Below are 24,523 nucleotides of genomic sequence, written 5' to 3' on the forward strand. Positions count from 1 at the left end.
GTTTTAGTTATGTACCGGTAGATCTACATAATACTACTGTCGCGGACATGGAAATCCAGTCGATTGACCGGGGCCGGCGCCCTCAGCGCGTACAGAACGTCGGCGTTCATCTTGAGCGCACGCAGCGCGTAATACTAATAGTAAGTAATGGCTGGAAGGCCAGCGCCCTGGGGCCGCTAAACGTGCGACCGGATTTCCATGTCCACGTACTAGTACCTTCCCCATGCCTGGCATGGCATGGCCCCATGACTGAGCTTTTTCTTTTCTTTTCTGGCAGATCTCTGCTACACACAGGTGTGCAGGAGCCGGGGACGCATGCACGCCGACCGGGGGTCTACGGTAGGTCTACGGGTAAAAATCAAGAAGTAGTTCTAAAGACTACTGAGTACTGTCAGTACTGTCGCTAGCTGCATGATGTACTTCTACTACCGGTACTGCGGTAGTGAAGTAGTGTGGACCCACAACTGAACCAGGACGCAGGAGGTTCTGCCTTTTTCAAAGTTTTAGTCCTTCCATCACCATGATCACTGGCACTGCATCAGGAACATCATGTATGCTGGTCTTCGACTTTCGAGTGGCTGCGCGCGCTGTATTCATGGTATTACATGATTGTAATACTGATTGTACCATAGTTGGAAGGCTGTTGGAGTGCGCATCCAAGATGTGCTAGAGCTGTTAGTGTTAGCCAGTTCGTTGTAGAACGTCAGTACCGTCGGTCAGTGTCGTGCAATGTTATCGCATGAGCTGATTGTTTAGTAACTGGTGGTGTTACGAACTTAGTGGTGTTAGTGGACATTATAGTGCAACTAATACTTGTAGTTCCAATGATAGTACAAGAGTACACAAGAGACCAAAACTTGCTCTTGATTCCGAGTTTCGGGTTCAAAAACACTCATCAGACGCTGCTATAGCGCTACTCGCTGGTTATTGATTTTGGTTGCAATGTACACTAGGCCAAGGCCGTGTAGACTGTACTGTAGATCTACTACTACGGTAGTACACTGTCAGTGTATCTGAAGATCTACACTACTGGCACTGCATTATGCCTACAACTACGCACAACAAGCCCTACCGGCAGGAACAACTCAACCACTTCGGGCGCCTCGAAACCAAAATTTGATAAAAAGGCAAAAAGGGGAAATACCGACTCCCGCCCCCAATCGATTCAGCATTCAGTCATCATGCCTCATGCAGTCATGGTCATGTATCGAGTAGGCCACGTACATGTTACGTAATAAAGTCTAGAGAAAGGTGAACGACGTGCCTGGTCAGTGGTCTGATGCCGAGTGATGGTGAAATAGGTGTTGCTTCTGCTAACAGACTGGTAGTAGTTCTGCTTTGTAGTCTACGTAAACTAACTGTTACTTCAAAAGCAGAACAAATGATCGATTATGACTGTAACGATTACATGTATGATTACATGTACATCATGTATGTATGTAATCAGATCATACAGAAAGAGTGAGACACCAAGGCACAAAAAAGAAGGAGTAATGGCTGCTACTACGTAAGCTACATGATTGTACTGTACTAATGCGCTGCCATGCCTTGATTGTCGACAGCCAGTCATTCTCGCAATGAACAAATCAATAATGACTCAATAGTCGTTCGTATCAGTATTAAATTTTACTAATTACCTCAGTACAGTGTACTACTACTGCATGTGGTCCTATGCCGTTACATAATGTGGTCCTATGCCGTTACATAATGTGGCACGAGGAGATCTGTTCTCGGACCTGCATCGCTGCTAGATCTACGCGGTGTAGTGCTGTGCTGTAGTGGTGAAAAGTCGAAGATAAAATACACTTCTTTTCACAAGCTAGTGCGCAAGAGATAAACCTGTCCTTACGAACAAGCAGACACTGGTACTTGCTAGCATTGTGTTTTGGTCCTTCCCAGCAGCAGCGAACCCCTTACAGACCGTACTGGAGCTGGATTCGCTGATTCGAGTTTATCTCACTCCAAATTACCGAATGGTGATCGGCTCACCTAAACCGGTGTATTTTCGATCTTCAATCAGCTGCATGCCTGTCCTTTTTCGCTCCGGACTCCAAGATCTCCGGGTAAGTGGACAGCTATTCCGGGCATACAATCATGTTGTACATGTGTTGCGCGAATCCTGCACCTAAATGTATGTGCTTGCAAGTGTAGAGGTTATGGGCCTCTTTGTACTAGTAGTATACATTGTACTGTTGAGCCACCGAAGTAAAATAAATTCAATACAATACAATACAAAAAATATGCGAATGATTTTATGGGGTGAGTGAACGGATGTTCTAATGTGTGCTAAGTATGTAGCGTGAGTCGCTAGTGCAAGTGCAGCGCCGCAAGTGCCGCGACTTCGCCAAAGCATCTCAACCGATGACATAACCTCTATACTCAGTAATAAAAGAAATTCACGGTGCGCGTGAGACTCGGCCAAAGGCCCAGTTTTCCGCATCCGCAGGAACGCCACCTCCCTCTTGGATCAAGGCGTAGTTGCAGCTCCTCAGCGGTGGGAGGTGAGTAGATCAGACCCACCACAAAGTGGTCAAAGACCGAAAATACCAATCACTGCATCCACGTTTCTCTCGTGCCAGGCCACGAGTTCCCAATTTACTGTATACTCTACAAAAAATAGAAGTCATGGTTCGCGTTAGACTGCCGGGTTGTCCGCATCGGTAGGAACCCCCCCCCCCCCCTCTATGGGCAAGAAGTCATAATTAATACTGTAAGAGCCATTATTCTAACGAGGTGCATATATTACAATTTCCCAAAATTGACTAGTTTCCGTGTACCAAAGGTAACGATTCTCACTCATCCTCAATGCTCAATAGGACAGTATAATATGTATCGATTTCTGTATAACGTTTTCTATTTTAACGACAGATTTCTCCTCGTTGACTCGTTAGAGTTAGCACTTCGTTATAACCTAATATATATATATATACACTCAGACACAAAGGATCTCCAAGTTTCTCAGTGTTGCTACTCTGAGTTTCGTGCAAAAGCACTCTTCAGGCAACTTACTCTTCTCTCACATCAGTATCCCTTTACATACCAGAAAAGACGAAAAGAAGCACCCTAGGTGGGAATCACAGGTGGAGAAAAGAAGCACGCTAGCCAGTCTAGGTGGGAATCACAGGTGAAGATAAGTGTGGCAAGTGTGGTGGTGTGAGCAATCGCGCAGGCCGGGTGGTGTGCATAAAGTGAAGTGTGGCAGTAGGATGCATGCACATTAGATAGCAGGAGTTCTGTATATGTGAAACAGATAGCAAGCGCAGTCTACAGTTCAGGTCACCTCCGATAGGAGGTACTTGGTGCTGTGGCGACATTTTGTGACCAGGCTGCATCTGGTGTTGAGGAGCGATGCCTTGTCACTCTTCATTATGGCGATCTTCTCCGATAGGCATAGGTTGCACCGCTTCGAGGTTCTTTTGTAGGCGCTGGATCTCTGCCTGATTCTCCACGAGATGTTGACGTCTTCACCTGCCTCCTTCAATGCCCATGCATGCTTTGACAATTCTGTGCTGTTTCTGTGTGGGGCATTCCGGAACGATGACGTGTGGTTGTTGAACCGGAGTTTGAACGGGGTTTCGGAGATGCCGATATACTTCTTCCGGCTGAGATTGGAGTCCACTGTAGCTTCGTACACTATCTCGCTGGCGTTGCAGTCCCCGTTGAGTGGGCAGTTTGCTTTGATACGGCAGTTACATCTCTTTTCTTCCGGCTGTCTGAGGACTTTCGCGTTGTGGCCCTTGATTATGGAGGCTAAGTTAGGCGAACAGCTGTAGCTGACTTTGAGCGTGTTTTTGTTAAATATTTTTCTGAGGGCAGATCCTTCTGGGAAATGGCGCTTGACAAGTCTCAGGAATGTCGCGCCAACATCAGTCTTCACGGATTGGCTGTACGGTGGGTTAAACCAAATGATGGTCCTCTTCCGATTCTTTTTCCTCCTGGCTTGTCCTTCCGTGTTCGTCGGTTCCTCGTTATAGACGAGTGCGTAGTTGAAGCCACTTTTTGAGAGAGCTGCAGCGTACGTGGGGGCAGCCTCTTCAAAGACTTCTTGATTGGCAGAGACGCTCGTTAGGCGCTTGTTGATGGACTGCGGCAGGTTTTTGATTACTATTGGAGGATGGTTAGACTCACGGTTGAGGTAGAGGGGCGTGTCCCCGGGCTTGCGGTATGGCTTGTAGGTGCCTGTTTCAAGGTTTAGAGTGACGTCTAGGAAGTCGGTTACTTTTCTGTTGACGTCGATTGTTATCTTGAGGCCGAGTGATTGGAACATACCGATGATGTTCTTCCGTATCTTGTCTGCTCTCCAACCCGGCACTCTCCTTAGGGTAGCTAGGCCATCATCACGGTATAATCCGATTGATGGCTTGTCGATGTAGCTATATATATCAGTCAATTTTTTCTTCAGACTTTTCCCGTTTGTCTCTTTCCCTCAAACCAGTTAATATATATATATATATATATATTTAAATAGAGAGGTAGGCGAACAAAATTTATATACACACAACAACAAGGTTGTCAGTTTCATAATACCAAAAGCTTTTCACCCATTTTCATCAGTGGTTACATGGGAATGAGCAAGAACGAAAACGAAGCCAGAATTTATACTGGGGGTAGAGAATCAGCAAGAATATTCTTACGCGCCTCAAGTTCACACTACACTACCATAAGAATGTATGGAGCAGTGGAAAAATGCGGGAAACAACACATGAGGGGAATGCAGTACCAGAACAAACACGTGATAAAGTTGTCAGTCCGGTTGCAGCTTGAACAGCCGTAGCACCTTGATGTGCTTCTTTTGTCGACACAGTTCTGGCCTCAAACTGCGAATGTACAGCGCCTCCAGTGTGAATCGGTGCGCGCTGTTTCGGGCTGGTGTGATCACACTGAAGCTGCTGTTGCGTTCCTGTGGGATGCATTCAGGCTGCGCCTGCAAATGCTTTGTGATGGCGCTATCACTTGTTGCCACACGTTTGTCAGGCGGCTTCTTGTACAGCTTGTCTGGGATATGCTGCTTGATCCTTTCCGAGAATCGCTGACATGTCTCACCAACGTACGTCCGCTCACAGCGACACGCATACTTATAAATAAAATTACTATTTTCAAGAGTTGGTGAAACATCCTTCGCGATAGACCTGAATGCGGGTCTGGTTGTATAAATTACAATGGGGGATACTGTAGGATAGCAGTTCAAAATTGCAGCTTTAATCTTTTTGCGGAAGGCAATGCAATTTTGCCCTTTCCACGGCAATTTTGTGATAATACGCGTTGCAGAAGGGCTCAAGCGAATTAAAACACTCCCACCTACTCAACTTGGCCGGAGTTATGCTAACTAATATTGAAAAAGACGTACTGTGCAGGGGCTTGAAGTTTGGAGTCCCCCCTAGTTCCAGAATGGACAAGGAGATTGTGCAGGCAGAATTTGAACTAACAAATGATCAATTGGAGCGCTGCGTACCAGTGAGTGATGCCAAGAGGGATACGTGTCAAGCAGCGTTGGCGAATCTTGCAGAAGAGTTTAGTAACAGTAAAGCAGATAAAACCGATTATCCCCTCAACGACAAGCATATGGCAGCCATCAGGAAAATAAAGAATGACAAAGATATAATAATCAGCAGGCCGGACAAAGGGAATGGAGTGGTGATAATGCAGCGAAGTGATTACAATGACAAGATGAATGCTATTCTGGCTGATGCATCGAAGTTTCAACTCCTGGGACCGACGGAAACGCATGACCGCACTTACCTGGATGAACGCGCCTTGCAGGCATACCTATTGCGATACAAAAAGACTGGAAAAATACTCAATATAGATTACGACCGGATCCGACCCGTTGGCTCGTGCCGCCCTGTGCTCTATGGCGTACCGAAAATACATAAGAAAGACGTGCCACTTCGACCAATCCTGTCCATGATCAATGCTCCCCAACACGAAATGGCCAAGTGGTTAGCTGAATTACTAAAACCAGTCCTGAAAAAATATTCCGCCCACGCAACTAAGGATACATTCGAGTTCGTGGATGATGTACGGGAATTTGGCCAGCAGCAGGCAGAGAACTCTGGATCGCTCTTCCTGTGCTCTTTCGATGTAGTCAGCCTCTTTACAAACGTGCCTCTCAAGGAAACAATAGATATCTGCATACAGTCGCTATACCATGATGATGAAATATCAGCCCCGCAAATACCCCAAGATCTTTTCAAGAAGCTGCTTTTCAAAGCCACATCAGACGTGCAGTTCAGTTTCAACGGCAATATGTACGCACAGAGGGACGGTGTAGCCATGGGTTCACCCTTGGGCCCCGTGCTAGCCAATATCTTTGTTGGATATTTTGAGAACACAATTCCAGACAGTCATTGGCCCCAATTCTATAGGCGTTATGTGGATGACACATTCGCAGCATTTCACAACCGGAAACTGGCATTGGAATTCTCTGAGCGTTTAAATAATCTTCACCCAGCTCTCCAGTTTACAATGGAGGAGGAGAATAATGGAGAATTGCCGTTTCTTGATGTATTGATTAAGCATTCTTCCACAGAATTGCTCACCACAGTATATAGAAAGCCGACGTTCACAGGTCTTTACACCCGCTGGGACTCGTTTTGTGACACTAGAAACAAAATCAATTTGATCAGATCATTAACTTTTAGAGCTAAAACCATCTGCTCACCATCACTATTATCAGCTGAAATTGCTAAGCTAGAGGATATTCTGTGTTCTAACGGTTACCCACTCAAAGTACTCAAGCGAGTCATGACAAGCGTTCTTGAACCTAGCCCAGATACAGCTTCTGCACAACTTGAACCTGCAACGCGTATTATCACAAAATTGCCGTGGAAAGGGCAAAATTGCATTGCCTTCCGCAAAAAGATTAAAGCTGCAATTTTGAACTGCTATCCTACAGTATCCCCCATTGTAATTTATACAACCAGACCCGCATTCAGGTCTATCGCGAAGGATGTTTCACCAACTCTTGAAAATAGTAATTTTATTTATAAGTATGCGTGTCGCTGTGAGCGGACGTACGTTGGTGAGACATGTCAGCGATTCTCGGAAAGGATCAAGCAGCATATCCCAGACAAGCTGTACAAGAAGCCGCCTGACAAACGTGTGGCAACAAGTGATAGCGCCATCACAAAGCATTTGCAGGCGCAGCCTGAATGCATCCCACAGGAACGCAACAGCAGCTTCAGTGTGATCACACCAGCCCGAAACAGAGCGCACCGATTCACACTGGAGGCGCTGTACATTCGCAGTTTGAGGCCAGAACTGTGTCGACAAAAGAAGCACATCAAGGTGCTACGGCTGTTCAAGCTGCAACCGGACTGACAACTTTATCACGTGTTTGTTCTGGTACTGCATTCCCCTCATGTGTTGTTTCCCGCATTTTTCCACTGCTCCATACATTCTTATGGTAGTGTAGTGTGAACTTGAGGCGCGTAAGAATATTCTTGCTGATTCTCTACCCCCAGTATAAATTCTGGCTTCGTTTTCGTTCTTGCTCATTCCCATGTAACCACTGATGAAAATGGGTGAAAAGCTTTTGGTATTATGAAACTGACAACCTTGTTGTTGTGTGTATATATATATATATATATATATGGCTTTTACAGTACATGTAAAAGTAAAATCTCAAATTCGTGTCGTGATAAGTACATGTACATGTATTTGTGCTGCCATGGTGTGTGCCAGACTGGGCCAACCACAGTGAAGGAGAAAGACAATGGACAGCATGATGAAACCCATGAAGACGTTTGTGAGGGGCGAGCGCAGGAAGACTCGGCCCGTCGTCAGGGGAGTGGTAAGTACCACTTGAACTATAAAAATGAAAATAAAATCCAAACAACTTTCTTGCAGACAAAAAACAATTATTGCAATAAAATACAAATCTTATATTGTATACTCTATACCACCATCATTTCACGAACTAGTTTGTAGAAATTTGTATTGAGCCCTGACTCCCGGATTATGGTTGTGAAGATTACACATTTGTATTTTTCTTGCAGTAAATGCATAAAAAGTAAATAGAGGCAACAAGGAGACAGACCGCTTGCTTTGGGGATGGCGTGTGTAGGGTTTCCATGTAATGAAGTGGCTGCAGTGGCGCTTGCGCACCTTGAGAAGACGGAAACTTCAATACAGATAAGGAAAACGTGAACGCAGTCATTCGGAAAGAACACGTCACTGCGCTCACAATTTTCACCTAGCACCTCTAAGGGGCATTGGTAACATGCGAACTCTCTACCTTTTGCAGTTTTCACCCTTACACCGTGTTTCAGTACGCTCGTATCTCTCTTATCCGGGCGATCCGGGACCAGGCATTGTCCATAACTTGGAATGAATCACGTACGTTTTAATAGAAAAGGGGCCAGAGATCTGACATGCATGTGTGACATCACATTTTCCCCATGAATATGGCAAAACAAATGTCACGGTTCGCCGTGAGACTCGGCTGGACTTGGCAAAAGAGTGGTAATATTTCCACTACAACTCACCCACAGGGCCACAGGGTGCCCGGTAGACTGAGGTGCCCGTAACTACTTGGAGCTCCGCAGAAGAGTGATATAAGTGTACATGTATGTGATAGAGCTTCCCTTATTGCGGTGTTGTGCCATTGAATATCTCCCTGATGTATCATGCTAGCTACTCATGTATTGCGCATGTACTTCAAGTTGTTATCACCAGCATAACGCGTATTGTTACGTTATACGCCTTGCTTCACGTGATTACGTCATGTCTCTATTGGACGCATGCACGCATCCATATTCTGGATTCATGTGTTCTTCTCCTTGCTCTTCTTCTTCACTTGAGAATGTAAATAATTAGTTTCTATTATCTTGTCACCAAACTAGTTCCTGTTGTCTAGTAGTAGTGGTGTGCATGAGAACATAACATGGCGCAGTGAACAGGAACATGGCGCAGTGAAGTTTCGTACCTGTGTTTTTCTTGCCCGTGGTGCATCCCGGTTGTGTTCGCACGAGGCCTGCAGGTCCAATTAAATTTTATTTATTTCTCTAGTCGTGACCGTCTTCCGAAATGTCAGATGCAGCTGAACCAAGTGTGCCGAGCGCAGATATCGCTGCTCTTGCCGATCTCTTCAAAAAGCAGATGGAGGCAGCCAATGAACGAGAGAAGCATCTCGATGCAATTATCACTGGTCTTACTCAACAAAGCCTGTCGCGGCGGAGCGACCCATGCTGCTGTCCTCCGCGTCCCTGTCAGAGTTTGCTGCCTTGCAGGAACTGTGGGAAGACTTTTCTCGGTGCCAGCACCTGACAGCACAGTCAAAGGAAACCAGGGTATCTGCCATCCGTCAGTGCCTTGACGAAGACCTCAGACGTTTTATCAGGGAGGGCACCATTGTCATCGCGACCAATCCTGATGCGTGTGACGTCTTGGAGGCGGTCAAGCAGTTTCTTCGCCGACAAAGAAACCCGATACTTGACCGAATTGAATTTTATAAGCGCACGCAACAGAAAGGGGAATTGTTTGACGGGTTCCACACTTCCCTGAAGGAGTTGTTGAACACGTGTGATTTTGTGGAACACGAGCTCTGTTCTGCCTGTTCGGCACGTGCCTGTTCTACGTGCAAAACTAATCTTGCACGGGTCCACGCGGACATGATGCGAGACCGCATTGTGATCGGTATCCTGGACGACACCACCCGTCACAAACTGTTGTCCACCTCCGACCTGACATTGGAGGCGACAGTCAAGGTGTGTCGTGCAGAAGAGGCAGCCACACAGACCAGCCACCACATCCCTACCGCCGGCCAAGTCAATGCTGCCAGGAAGTCGTCTTATCAGCGCACGAAGTTAGCTTCACAGCCCCCAGTTGAGGCGAAGCACACTTCTGCTCGTGATAAGTGCCGTAACTGCGGACGCACAGCGCACACGAAATCGCCGTGTCCCGCGATCAACAAAGTGTGCCTTAACTGTAATGGAACGGGTCACTTCCGGGCAATGTGCCGCAGGCCTGCCAAGAAGCCGGAAAAGTCGTCCAAGATCGCGCACTTGCGACTCAACCGAGCATCTCTGTTGGACGGCGCAACAGTTTCCGTTGCCACCCAGCTTGTGACCGAGCCAGAGCCCGTTGCTCTTAGTTGGCTCCCGGATACTGGTAGCGACGTTGAAGCCATCGGCACTCAACACCTTGACCAGTTAGGCGGATTTGTCGAGAACCTGCTTGACGACATCGACGATGTTCGTACCGCAGATGGCGCCAGTCTCACCCCTGTTAGCAAGATTTCGGCGACTCTCAGTTGTGGACCAAACCAACACACGTCCACCATTCATGTCTATGATGGTTTGACTGATGCCCTCCTATCCCGTTCATCCTTGCACGCCCTGGGATACTTGCCGTCCGGCTGGCCGAAGCAAATCGCAGCAGTCCAACAGGTAGTCCCACCGGTCGTTCCCGATGCACCTGCGGACAAGGTTGTGTCCAAAGCCACCGACTCAGAGACGATGAGAGCCGAACTTCTAGCTGAATTCGCTGACATCTTTGATGACTCTGTGTTGAAGCCGATGCTTGGTGGACCTATGGAAATTAGAGTGCGAGCTGATGCTAAGCCTGTCGCTGCATATCATGCCCGCCAGATCCCGCATGCGTACCGTGACCAAGTGAAGTCCCAGCTGGATGACATGGTCCGGGATGCCATCATCGAGGAGGTCACCGAACCCAGTGCGTGGTGTCACCCAATTGTCATCGTGGACAAGAAGGGGACAAACGAGAAGAGGCTCACCGTTGATTTCAAAAAGCTCAACGACCAAGTCGAACGCCCTGCTCACCCCGCACCAAGCCATCGTGACGCTGTATCCAGCGTTGGCAACGCAAGATATTTCACCAAGCTAGATGCTCGCCACAGCTATTGGCAAGTTCCTTTGAGCGAGGCCTCCCGTCCGTTGACCACGTTCATGACACCTTGGGGTCGGTACAGGTACCTACGCAACCCACAAGGATTGGTCTCTGCCGGAGACGAGTTTAATCGCCGCACCGACGCCGCGTTCGCTCATATCTCCCAGCTCCAGAAGGTCGTTGATGACTGCCTCGTCTACGATAATGACCTGAACAACCACCGATCTCACGTCCGGGATGTCCTGCTCTGCGCCCGGGAGAATGGCATTACTCTGAGCGCCAAGAAGTTTGTGTTCGGCATGCCAGCCGTGGAGTTCTGTGGTTACCGCATCAGTGCTGACGGCTGGACCGTCGATGATGCCAAGGTCAAAGCTATCAGCCAGTTTCCAGCTCCCAGCAACCGCACTGATCTCCGATCGTTTATGGGTCTGATCAACCAGTGTGGTGAGTTCACCCCGCACCTGTCTGAGCACGCCGCCCCGTTGCGCCCATTGCTCAAGACGTCCAACGAGTTTGTATGGGACTCAGTTCACACAGACGCAGTCAACGCTGCCAAGGCTGAGCTGTTGTCACCATCAACGCTGTCATTCTTCCAACGTGACCAGCCACTCCGCCTAGAGACCGATGCATCTGCTTTGCATGGCCTTGGCTACGTTCTGTGGCAGCTGCAAGATGGCAAGTGGCGCATTCTCCAGTGTGGCAGTCGATTTCTGTCGGATCCAGAATCCCGGTATGCTGTCATCGAACTGGAGCTCCTAGCTGTCGTCTGGGCGGTGAAGAAATGTTCTCTCTACCTCGCCGGTACGTTGTTTGAGCTTGTCACCGACCACCGGCCCTCACACCAATCATCAACTCGTACTCGCTCGATCAGATTGAGAATCCCCGGCTCCAACGCCTGGTCATGAAGCTTCGTCCATACCAGCTGCATGCCACTTGGCGTAAGGGTGCTGACAACGCTTTCGCCGACGCGCTGTCCCGCAATCCAGTGGATGATCCCACCCCTGACGATGAGCTCGGTGAACACCCAGCCCTTCGTACTCCTGCCATACGCGCTTGCATTCGGAAAGACACCGAAGGCCAGATTGCCAATCTCCGATTTGCCGAATTGCAAGAAGCCGCTCGAGCTGACTCGGATTATCAGGCACTCCTCACTACCGTCCGGAATGGATTTCCCGACGACAAACGCGACTTATGTCCTGCTGCCCAGCCGTATTGGACAGTCCGTCATCATCTTACAGTCGACCAGGACCTGGTACTGAAAGGTCCTCGCATTGTGGTCCCGCGTTCCCTCAGGCGTAGTGTGCTTGACGACTTGCATGCTGCTCATCAAGGTCTCAACCGTACCAAGGCTCGTGCTCGCCAGGTGGTGTATTGGCCCCAGCTGTCCAACGACATTGACAATATCGTTCGCAGCTGCGCTGAATGCCGTCACCACGCACCTTCCCAGGTGAAGGAACCTCTGCTGGCAACTGAGGATCGTTGTCCTGCCCTCCCGTTTGAGAGCACCAGCGCGGATCTGTTCGAATGCCTAGGCTACCAGTTCCTGGTATACGTGGACCGCAAGACCGGCTGGCACTGTGTTGCCAAGATAGGACGCACCGCCACCTCCGCTGACGTAGTCCGTGCGTTCCGAGGCTGGTTCGCGGATCTCGGTGTCCCAGCTGTCCTGACGACTGATGGTGGTCCGCAGTTCACAGCGCAGCGTTTTTCCGCCTTCTGTCAGCGTTGGCAAGTCCGCCACGTCAGATCCAGTCCGCATTACCCACAATCGAATGGCCACGCGGAGGCGGCTGTCAAGGCCATCAAATCTCTCGTGTACAAGACCACCACCAACGGAGACATTAATGTCGACGCCTTCCGTCGTGGCTTATTGGAATGGCGTAACACGTTCGACAGTCGTAGCTCCGGTCAGAGCCCAGCGCAGGCCCTGTTTGGCCGCCCCCTGTCGTCATTCGTGCTTGCCCACCGGACCAGTTTTGCCCCAGCGTGGCAAGAAACCGCTGACGAAATCGACAGTCGTGCCTCTGCCCAGTCTGAAGCAGCCAGTCAGCACTACAACCAGTCTTCCCGTTCTCTGCCTGCCCTCCACCTTGGTTGCCCTGTGGATCTACAAGATCCCCGCAGCAAGTTGTGGAACGCCCGCGGTACCATTGTCGCCATTGGGAGCCACCGCGACTACATGGTCAAGCTTCCCAGTGGCCGAATATACTGGCGAAACCGTCGCTTTCTTCGTCCTGTTGTCTTGCCCGTAGCACCTGCACAGCCGATGCCTGCTACCCCCATCACTCAGCCTGCCCCGCCAGTCCGGCGCAGTCAGCGAAGCCGCCAACCCCCGTCTAGGCTGAATATTTCGAACACTCGTGACCAAACTTATGATTAGCTGCCTGTGCGTCTTTCTGTCTCTTTTTGAGCTCAGCTATGTTCGTATTCAGTTATCTCTATCTTCTTTGCCGTCCTTTCTAGTTGGTATTAGATGCCTTGTTGTCATCTCAGAAGGGGCGTGAGATACATGTATGTAAATGTAATTGTGTGTATATTTCTATCTCAGAAGGGACGTGATGTATCATGCTAGCTACTCATGTATTGCGCATGTACTTCAAGTTGTTATCACCAGCATAACGCGTATTGTTACGTTATACGCCTTGCTTCACGTGATTACGTCATGTCTCTATTGGACGCATGCACGCATCCATATTCTGGATTCATGTGTTCTTCTCCTTGCTCTTCTTCTTCACTTGAGAATGTAAATATTTAGTTTCTATTATCTTGTCACCAAACTAGTTCCTGTTGTCTAGTAGTAGTGGTGTGCATGAGAACATAACACTCCCTTTCTTTGGCAATACATGCCCCTTGTTTGCCTATTTCAAAGCTATTTGCAATTCATTGTGGTGAACCTTTCCTAAAAAGAAAGCCATGAGAAACGTTCGAAACAACTGCATGCTGCTCTGTGTCTGCGAATGACTTCGTTCCTATTTTTCCTATCTTTATTGAAGTACAGTCAAACCTCTTTAGAACGAACATCAAGGGACCGATGACATTTTGTTCGCAATAACGGGAGTTCTTCTTGTCCATAATGTTTTACCCAGTGAATACACAGGGTTTTATCCAATACAGTTACGAATACTAGTTCTTCTTAGGCGAACATTTGTCTTATCAGTGTTCTTCCTAACGAGTTTCCACTGTACATGTTACCAATTCAAGGTATACCCAGAGTATAATCCACAGCCTAGACTAGAGGAAATCATATCGATTATGAAGATGGTATTGTGGTGCGACCATTGACAAAGTTATCAACATGTACAATGTCTTGTACATACAATGTTTAAAAAGGCGAAGTGGAAGCAATAATCTTAATAATGCAATGAATAAGACTATATGCGCACTCATATCACAACCATAGCAACGAATAAAGCTAAAGTTCGTGACTAAAGTTTCATCATTCCATTTAGTCACGAATTCCATTGATAATTGTGACAAGAAGACGTTCTGGAATACTTTATTCGTTGCTATGGTTGTGATAATTATGAGTGCGCATATAGTTTTATTCATTGCACTACATACAATGCGTATCTATAAATCACATGCTACCCTATGGGGTCTCGTGCCCATCATGCATTTGCAGTGCAGCTGGCAGTATGCACTGCAAATGCATGCATATGGCTTGCGCCGGGTGGGAGCTCTCCCACTCTTCGAAAAGAACGCACCCTGCATGTCCATTCACACAGTTCCTACACTTGCATATTTCACCGTCCAATGGCAAAAGTCTATGCAAAGGAGGTGGTGTTTGCCAGCCATGGCAAGAAAAGGAAAGACTAGGAAGAAAGAACATAATTATCGGAAGAAAATAACGCATCCACAGGGGTGAAATTTACTACTATGTTGACTATGGGGATTACTCATGTATCACTACCTTTAAACTACAGTACGTTATTGGTCGATTGTAAATTGCGCTGTTTTGTACCTCTTGAATTCGATATACAGTAAAACTCCCCACATCCGGGCAGGTTAGGACCCAGCACTTGGGATGACCCACAACAGGATGTGTGTAGATGGATGTGCCCAGAATTGTCATGCATGAGGAGTACTGTAGGAGTTTGGCGTTCCGTATTGTACAATTCGTTTTCGCAAACCTTCCCCATCTGCACTTATCTTTGATATTTCTGAGCCATCCAAGTTGGGTGGCGTGCTGCTTTGCTGCTTTGAATTGTATTTTGGCCGCTTTGTCAAGTATCTTACTGGTCCCGTCATCATGGTCATCGTCTAGTAACCATCGACATTCTCAACGTTTCCCCGGATAGATTAAAGTAAGGGGATAGTAATTTGATGTTGAGCTACGTGATAAAGAATAGTTTCCAAAAAGATACACTCGGTGGGACAAGGGTGAGGACTGCACGCAAGGCCGTGACTAAATAGTCATGCACGAGGAAATAACACTGAACAGTGCTGGAGAGAGAGAGAGAGAGAGAGAGAGAGAGAGAGAGAGAGAGAGAGAGAAACCTACCTCCACCAGAGTTGGGTGTTGGGTCTATCCTTAGGCCGCGGTCACACCGAGCTCGATTCAGCCGTTCAGCCGAAAAAAGCGCTTGTTTACGTCACTATTACCATGGAAATGGCTGAAAAATGTCCTACAAGCGACTTTCAGCCGTGGCTGACTCTCAGCCGGTTTTTTCCGGCTTGTTTCAGCCACAGCTTGTACAAGCGGCTGAAAGCCGAAATTCAAAAAATAATTTGAGTGCGCTTGGAGCACACCATGTAGCTAGTTGACATGATGAACTGATATTGATGTTCTTTCTTGTGTCCGTGGAACCGTGCTATCCCTGTGCCTTTGGTTTTGACCGTGAGTCTGTCTATCCAACTACACTGTATTCAGTTTGATTTGGATTTTGTCCGACGACCATGGATTTCTGCCGCTGTGCCTCTAGACTGCTGCGTAGATTGTTGGAGCTGTGGTTTGAGGCCAAGACAAGGCACCACACTCACGACCGAATTCATGAAGAAAGCCGGGTACGAAGAAGAGAGTGGATTGCAACTGAGTTGAAGAACGGCAACCGGCGGGGCAGAAAGCTCGACATCAGGAAACACCACCCGAACCATCGCGTCCATGCACACCGAACAAATAAAAAGAGCACGACTTCGCAATTCAGAATCCGGGCTTCCTTTGCTTCTTCATCAAAACTGACACTAGAACAAGTACTGTTGTTGTAGATCGCGAACGTTCTGCTTTCCGGTTTCTTGCAAACATTAGTGTGTTTCGAGATATTCAAATTTTGGCGGGTAAGAAAAACAAGCCATTCAAGCTTTGCACTCAAGTCTGGTGTGACCACGTCACAGGGACCACGCAAGCCAGCTGAGCGCCAGCGATAACAAGCCCAAAGTGGCTTGTTTCGGTGTGACCTGGGCCTTAACCTACAACATTCCGAAGGCTGTTGGTTAGCGCTTTTGAGATGTGTTGGAGCTAGGTGTCAGGTCATCAAATGTCTCCGTACTCTGTCAGTTTTGTGCCTAATTGTTGCATATTCTGACTGTATAGTATCTAGTTACAGTGGTGGAAGGGTACTCTTAACTTTACTCATATCCATAATGTTCCTTTCCTTGCTCTATATTGTTATGACTGTACAATTTTGTTATATTCATCGCCATTATTTAAACTTTGGTCAGAAAAAGGGGATGCGCATTATACTCAGGTGTGCGTTGTACTGCGGCAAATACAATACTCCCTAGACTGATTCGGCGTCGAAGTCACTCCCAGAGTTGGTTTTCCGTATTGGAAACATCATACGGATTGACGCCCAGTCACCGACAGCGGTGGGGTGCAGCAGTGATATTAAAGTCCTTTATAACAGGCTTGAGTCGCGTGCATCGGGCTTCACCGTTTCGGTCAGTGCAACCTCCTGGGTTCTTAAGCAGAGGCGCCGGAAGGTATTTTAGTGTGCCAGTCCCACGGCCAGCCATCTCAAGTACAATTCACTCCAGGGGAAAGGGGCGGCTGAGCCGAAAATGTTGGAAATTTAGAGCCCAGATCAGTGAGTGCATTTATTGATTCACATGGTACTTGGGGTAAAGAGAGGTACGGTCAATACCGTAGTCACCGTAGCGTGTCTGACACCCCTGTAATAATAGAAGATGTGTTCTCTAGTATTGTCATTGACTCAGTTCTTTGCTCCCTACCCTGAATAGCATTTACTTACGGCATCAGCGGACGTTCAGTTACACACCAGGCAAGAGCTGCGAAACAACGGGTGAGTCCTTTTAGACTTTCTGTGAGCATGGCTGCAGGCGTGTGGCCGTGGGCCATCAGCGTCAACCGCAATGAACAACATCTACAACATGAGCAAACACTTCGTTAGCTGACCTATCCTGTAGTGGTCATCCCAGCAGAGACAGACCAACATGAACACGGTCAGTATTCAAGAACAAGTTGTTTTGACCTATCCTGTAGTGGTCATCCCAGCAGAGACAGACCAACATGAACACGGTCAGTATTCAAGAACAAGTTGTTTTGTGAGAAGAAAGGAAGTTCAGATGTTTGTTGGTTAATGAATAGCTAATACATGTGGTGTTGGGTTCCTGCTGGACTCGTGGTCAAAAATACTACTTCGAAGTATATGATTTATTGTGTTCACTGGTTTGAGGGAAAGACGCAAACGGAAAAAAAGTCTGAAGAAAAAAATTGGGTGTCGCCACCAGGACTCGAAGCCGGGACCCTCGCTCGAGGCCAGCGATGATTTATTGTGTTTATTTTTTCCCCTTAAATGATGCTCTTCACTATGTATGACTATGGGCAGGACCAGCCACTTGTATGACGTGTACGATATTGAAGGCCTGGCCATGGTCTTGACATCCTACATGGACGCAGGAGAGAGAGGTTAGTTGCAATGATCAGTGTGTGTTTCTTTCACACTTTGCGGGATTTTGATTGCATGTCGAAAAAAACAACCAGAACATCGTCAACATCAACATCTCTCTGTCTATCTCTCTCTCTCTCTCCCTCTCTCTCTCTCTCTCTCTCTCTCTCTCTCTCTCCCTCTCTTTCTCTCTCTGCTATTGGCGCGCCTGGTTGTGATGAAGCCGAGACCTAAGGTCGGCAGAGCATCCCAGACCACGCCACCACTCCCCTTATTCATGGCTCACACATGACGGGTTTACGTGGCTCTAGTAAAAAAAACAAAAAAACATCATCATCATCAGCCCTTTTGCGTTGGCATCGGCATCAGATTAGCCTACGCTTGGGCCACACCCAATGTTAGACATGATACCAGAAGAAAAAGGGAGAGTAGAGAAGAGGGAAGATTCAAGAACAAAGAAAGGGGCACCAAAGTACTGTGTGGTCTCTTTGCTTTCACCCAGAGCGTTTTGCCAAGGAAGCAGCACTCCTGGTGGACTACAGAATGCTAAAAATCTACCAGACTCATCTCATGGACCATATGGACGACCACCAGGCGAGCATCTTTGGCCAAGCTGGCCTGGACAATGTGCATGGTGTGCTCCACTGGCTGCAGACCCATCACCAATGCCCCACTCTCAACCGCCTCTACCAAGCTCTCGCCAAAGCATGCCAACGCAATGCGGGCGCATTCTTCAACCAGCTAAGGTAAGACAATCCTTCACGGTACAGTCAAGCGTCCTTAGGACGGACACCACGGGACGGACGGTAACGTTATTTGTTCGCAATGACGGGAGTTTTCAGCTTATTGTCCGCAATAACGGGAGTTCTTCTTATCCATATTGTGTAGCCAGTGAATACAGTACCCAGTGATTTATCCAATAGAGCTATGAATACTAGCTCTTCTCTTTTGTCTTATCAGTGTTCTTCTTTTAAAACGAGGTTTCACTGCACGTATGTGCGCATCTCTCCCCGCCACGGCCCATTTTGCTTTTAAAACTGCACCCTACACATTCGCAATGGAGGTGCATTCTTCTCCAAACTAAGGGAGGAGGATCATTCACCGTATGCCCATCTCTCCTCACCCAAGTCTATGTATATGCCCCCTGGATACACCCCCTGGATACGCCCCCTGGATACGCCCCCTGGATCCGCCCCCTGGATACGCCCCCTGGATACACCCCCTGGATACACCCCCTGGATACGCCCCCTGGATACGCCCCCTGGATATGCCCCCTGGATACGCCCCCTGGATATGCCCCCTGGATACGCCCCCTGGATATGCCCCCTGGATACGCCCCCTGGATATGCCCCCTGGATACGCCCCCTGGATAGGCATCGGCGGATTATGCCGGCATAATTTGGTGGTTGAAAATTTGGAGCATAATTTGGCATCATCTCGGAGGTAGGAGCATAACTACATGATTATACCACAGTTCTAGTATATGGCCCAGAATCTGCGAAAACCAGGCTTAGGGTGAAATTTCACAAAATGACTTTTTCCCATTTTCAGCTTCTACTGGGCATGGGCGGTCAGGAAACAAAATATTACAGGTGTGGGTCGACTCATAGTGGTATTAAAAGTATCTCAAACACACCAGGGTATTGTGTTAAAAAATCCAAAAAAAAACACAAAATTGTTATCACAGGAAAGAAATGAAGAGAGATCCACCAGACTGAAGGAAGAGACAAGGATGATTCTTGTTTAGGTGACATGACAAGGTAGGCATGTGGGGGAAGGCTTGTTGTGGCCCCTTGGTGCTGCAGGCTGTAGTGGCCATGCACAGTTCTACATGAATTTTGTTTGCTTCTCACTCAGCACATTCTGGGGCTGAATACATGTAGTATGTTGTGTTTGTAGTATGATGTACTGGCATGCTCTGGCGCTACACACCACAAGGAAACCAGACTCCAGTTGAGATGGCACCTTTTGACGGGTGAATCTAGTACAACTGTTCAGAATCAAGCAAGAACACAGCCTTTCAAACTGTTCCACTATTCATAGTAAGCGCATAGTGTGCTGGCGTGCTGCAGTATCTGCTTGGTGCTGACCAGCAAATATCAGCACGCCGTACAATCCCTTGCAGCTAGCTGTCCAGCGAGGAAAGTCTCGAGTGGGGGCCTCTCGATCTGCTCGCTCATTCGCCTGGCCTTCAGTAGCACTTCATCGCCAAGGACTTCAATTCAAAACAGTTTTTACATTGCGCTTCAAGCCTTTTCCTCGTGAACTTGCTGCAAACGTATGAGCTCTGCTGCGCGTGTTCCCTTTGCGTGAGGCCCAGAAACAGCTAGTATCTCCGTACTTCGATTGGCTGGATCGATGTCGTCCAGGTTCTCCTCGCTCTCGCCATCACGACTCTAACTGGAGACGATTTCTTCACCATTTTCCGCAAGCAGCAGCTAGCGCAGAAATTTCGCCATCCCTGAGTGTAGGAGATGGAATCCGTTCGATCAGCTCAAAAACTCTTTGCTGTGACTAGAGGAGTAGCAGGGAATATTCTACCGGAAGCCCTTTGACTTCCCTGACTGCTGAAACCCTTCCTGCCATGACTGCTACTTCTTCAAACAAGCGAGATTCTCTTCGGTTCCACTTCACTGCACTCGATCGTCCACGCGACACAACCTTTTTACAAAACATCATTTTTCTCAAAATAATGATTTTCACCCTAAGCCTGGTTTTCGCAGATTCTGGGCCATATAGGCTATACAATTGTGTACAATGCACCTGATCAGTGCTGGTGGTCTGCATGGCAAAGGGTTCGAAGGTCATGCAGATAGTGTTTTCAATGAAAAGCAGGGTAGAAATCATGGCAATGCATTATTGTAAGCTCGAACTCGTCTTCTTCAAAGTTCTTTCTCACACTGACACAGCACATGTAGCAGAAGATGCGAGTGAATCAGCCTTCATCAGGTATCCCGGGGCGGACGAGATACATGTACATGTAGTGGCGGGTAGTCCGCAAAACTCGAGCGATCCGTGTACATGTACATGTACATTACATTTGTACATTATGCATGTTACGAAGTCATGACCCGTCTGGATTTTAGCAGCCATGATGATATGACTGCAGGCTACGGATATTGCTCTAAATTGATGTATAGATGATGTTCGGTCATGATGGAAGGAGACGTGGAGCTAGGGAGAGATGAGCTGATTATTCGCAGGGTGAGGCCCAGGGTGACATCGGATGGACGAGTATGATGATTACGAAGACAGTTGAACATGATAATTTTCAAAGGTAACCCAAACTAATTTGGCAATGAAATAATATTTTTACTGAAGTACAAAAGAAATCAAGTAATGAATAGAAGAAGTACTGTTTTCTCTTTTCCATGTTGACCTCTTACATGCATGGACACCTTGCCCTTGGTATGGGGATACACATGTACATGTAATTTCTTGTACTTATGGCCATTTGCAACTTGCAAGTACGAAAAAAGGCACAATTTCCCGAACTTTGAGGCTCCATAAGTACAACAAAGTGAATATATATATATATCCCCGGGTGCCAAAGCATAATATGAGGATCTTACGAGCATAATGCGAGAATCCATGAAAGCATAATTCCTTGATTTCGCGAGCATAATCCGCCGGTGCCTACCCCTGGATGCGCCCCTGGATACGCCCCTGGATACACCCCTGGATCCGCCCCCTGGATACACCCCCTGGATACGCCCCCTGGATGCGCCCTGGATACGCCCCCTGGATACGCCCCCTGGATACGCCCCCTGGATACGCCGTATCAGAGTTCTACAGTAGTCAGTGGTTTACTTTTTGTACATGTGTGTGTGTGTACGAATGTGTATGTGTGTGTTTGTGTGTGTGTGTTTGTGTTTGTGTGTGTGTACGCATGTGTAGGTATGTGTCCATTTTTGGTGTGTGTGTGTGTGTGTGTGTGTACGTGTGTGTGTGTGTGTGTGTGTGTGTGTGTGTGTGTATGTATATGTGTGTGTGTGTGTGTGTGTGTGTGTGTTGTTTGTTTGTTTGTTTAGCTTTATTTTACTTCACCAGAGATGTGTGTGTGCGTGTGCGTGTGCGTGTTTTGATGTGTGCGCGAATGCGTTTGTGCATGTGTATGTGTGTGAATGTGTGTGTTCCCTTGTGTTATTAGCCATCCTGGCCTGGTACATCATAATATATGCGACAAAGCATATGACCGCCCGATTACGTAAGATGCTCATACATACATTTCACCCGCCAAGCGCAACTCATTCTTTAGTTGTGAAGAAAACAATTGTCTACGGCGCTGCCGAGGGACCTTCACTTTAGCCCAGTGATCTTGCAACCCGTGATTGTTTGTTAGACCTGTGACTTTAGCATTGATGATGGTGGTCTTTTTGTCATGCACCAAAGAGATCTCTGTGCAGAAATAGCAGAATGAGTACGTCACTACGTGTTTTCAACCTTAACAAAAGAAGCATACACACAACGCTCAAATTCCACGTGTGCTATTTTTGTGTCTTACTTGATTTATAGGTTTATACGCCGCTCAACTGAGTCCGGTGATGAGTTTGTCGATTCGGAGAGCGGCAGAGGTAGGCGTGTCATCGATTGGGCTACTGTAATGGTATGTACAGTCAACTTTGCGTATACCGACACCCGGCGAGGCATCAGAAAAGCGTCCTTATTCGCAAAGCGTCCTTATACACGAAGTCTCATTATAAGTATTACAGCTAGATGGTACTTTGGGCATGGGAATTCTGTCGTTATTCGCGAATTGTCGTTATATCCGCAGTCGTTATTAGCAAAGTTGACTGTATTGCTTATAACGAGTTAAACCTTCTCAACAAGGTACATGTACATTCCTGTTTGTGATTATGGTCAGGACAGCAATGAGGTACGGCATTGGGTCTGAGATGAGCTTTCTCTCAACACAGTTGCTCTCGAAAAGACGGTTAGTCATTATAGACAAGTGGGGTCTATAATCAGGTGGTCTTTCAGGACAGGTGCTCTCTGAAATTTAATACAGGTATTCTCAGGTGGTCTCTAAGTACAGGTGGTCATTATAGACAAGTGGTCTTGCAAGGCAGGTGGTGTCTCAAGGCAGGTGGTCTCGATATTCAGGTGATCTCTCAAGGCAGGTGGTCTCCAAACACAGGTGGTCTCAAAATACAGGTGGTCTCAAAATACAGGTGGTCTCAAAATACAGGTGGTCACTTATTCCAGTGGTCTCGAAGCACAGGTTTCGCTGCATATATCTTCTGGCAGGTGCTGTACCCATGTGGGCAAAAGTACATACATGTAAGAGTATACAAGAGAGATTGGAAGCTGAGTAGTATGTATAAAGCCGGTTTTGTGGTAGGGTCATCCCCCAGCCCGAAAAAATGGGTTTTTACCCCGAAAATATGGGGTACTATCAATAGTACCCCATTTTTTCGGGCTGGGGATGACCCTACCAAAAAAACCGGCTTTATACATAGTACTAAGCTGTGTCGCAACTCTGCGTTTTACGTATCATCAGGCAACTGATGTATAGTCACTGTTATCTACTTATGATGTACACATTCTCTGTGATTCTGTGCATGCAGTCGTTTCAGGCGATGTCGGCAGTTCGGTTCCGTGGGAATCCTGTTACGGCGTGGCGCTAGCGCGTCCCGTCAACGGCCAACCGCCAGTACACGGCAACCACGCCCGGACGCCCAGTGTTCATGCCGTGTTTGACAAGGTGTGCGCAGCCAGCAGCAGTGCAGTTAGAGACTACACACCAACACTACGGCGAGTAGCCGACAGATGGCCAGCGACGACCTCGCTCACATCACCCTATGACTATCCAAAGCCGCCACGCCAAGCACAGTTATCAGCTGGCAATCACATGACTCGGTTTCAGCCATCTCCCTCCCATGGCACCGGGCATCGATCCGAGATGCGGCCTTGCACTGGTCCTCCACCTATCACTAGCACACACGCTGCTTCGGATAGCAGAGCATGGCATGATGAGCGGGCGGGCGGACCCATCAGAGTGCGTAAGCGCTATTGGCAAAGGTGAAGGCGAAGCAATCTCCATCGTCGTGGCAATTCACTTGGATTAATATGACTTGTAAATTCGTATTCTTCTCTACTCTCAATTTTGAGTACAAATACTTTTAAAATTATGTTATCATAAGGGCATGGTCGTTCTCTTTTTTCATTGATTCCTGATGATGGGCCTTGCCCGAAAATTTGAACTAATGTATATCAATTGCAGTGTAGCCTAGAGACCGTTAGAGAGAGTGTGTACAAGGTGTGTGTACAGAATGTATGGATTCAAGTATTGGCTACAGTGGAGTCTCCGAACCTTGAGAAAAGTGATTCCGTGTTCATAATAATAACTTTTATTTTTATTGTGATTCATCTGAAATTTCACCACAACGCTCATGCATATAGCCGGCGGTGTTTAGTGTTGCCCCTCTCTCTCTGTCTCTCTGTCTCTCTCTCTCTCTCTGTCTCTCTCTCTCTCTCTCTCTCTCTCTCTCTCTCTCTCTCTCTCTCTCTCTCTCTCTCTCTCTCTCTCTCTCTCTCTCTCTCTCTCCTCCCTCCCTCCCTCCCTCCCTCCCTCCCTCCCTCCCTCCCTCTCTCTCTCTCTCTCTCTCTCTCTCTCTCTCTCTCTCTCTCTCTCTCTCTCTCTCTCTCTCTCTCTCTCTCTCTCTCTCTCTCTCTCTCTCTCTCTCTCTCTCTCTCTCTCTCTCTCTCGCTTTCTCTATCTCTCTCCCTCCCTCCCCTCCCTCCCTCCCTCCCTCCCTCCCTCCCTCCCTCCCTCCCTCCTCCTCTCTCTCTCTCTCTCTCTCTCTCTCTCTCTCTCTCTCTCTCTCTCT

The 24,523-nt window shown here is 47.7% G+C and overlaps 1 protein-coding gene across 6 annotated transcripts; it reads left to right on the forward strand.

Moving 5' to 3' along the window:
* Nucleotides 1-1,477: 1,477 nt before the first annotated feature.
* On the forward strand, nucleotides 1,478-24,092 carry LOC135819810 (uncharacterized). Of its 6 annotated transcripts, XR_010553987.1 has the most exons (9): nucleotides 1,478-2,063; nucleotides 7,684-7,792; nucleotides 17,026-17,087; nucleotides 17,634-17,713; nucleotides 18,196-18,439; nucleotides 21,844-21,900; nucleotides 22,209-22,267; nucleotides 22,558-22,626; nucleotides 23,261-23,379. XR_010553987.1 is itself a non-coding variant. In XM_065333085.1 (8 exons), exons 2-8 carry the CDS (start codon nucleotides 7,715-7,717, stop codon nucleotides 23,716-23,718), a joined length of 1,032 nt encoding a protein of 343 aa, XP_065189157.1. In that variant the 5' UTR covers nucleotides 1,501-2,063; nucleotides 7,684-7,714; the 3' UTR covers nucleotides 23,719-24,092. The 6 variants fall into 6 exon arrangements, 5 of the variants coding, with proteins under 5 accessions (XP_065189157.1, XP_065189155.1, XP_065189156.1 ...); XM_065333085.1 differs by lacking the exon at nucleotides 22,558-22,626 and having other exon boundaries at nucleotides 1,501-2,063; nucleotides 17,640-17,713; nucleotides 23,261-24,092; XM_065333083.1 differs by lacking the exon at nucleotides 22,558-22,626 and having other exon boundaries at nucleotides 1,503-2,063; nucleotides 23,261-24,092.
* Nucleotides 24,093-24,523: the final 431 nt, after the last annotated feature.

This window comes from Sycon ciliatum, chromosome 6, assembly GCF_964019385.1.
Source record: "Sycon ciliatum chromosome 6, ocSycCili1.1, whole genome shotgun sequence".
NCBI lineage: Eukaryota > Metazoa > Porifera > Calcarea > Leucosolenida > Sycettidae > Sycon > Sycon ciliatum.

Excerpts from the sequence above, each read along its gene's own strand:
- LOC135819810 (XM_065333083.1), top strand. The coding sequence starts at position 7,715 with ATGGACAGCATGATGAAACCCATGAAGACGTTTGTGAGGGGCGAGCGC. Across the intron at positions 18,440-21,843 it reads GCATTCTTCAACCAGCTAAG|CCATCCTGGCCTGGTACATC; the intron begins GTAAGACAATCC and ends TTGTGTTATTAG. Across the intron at positions 22,268-23,260 it reads CGATTCGGAGAGCGGCAGAG|TCGTTTCAGGCGATGTCGGC; the intron begins GTAGGCGTGTCA and ends CTGTGCATGCAG.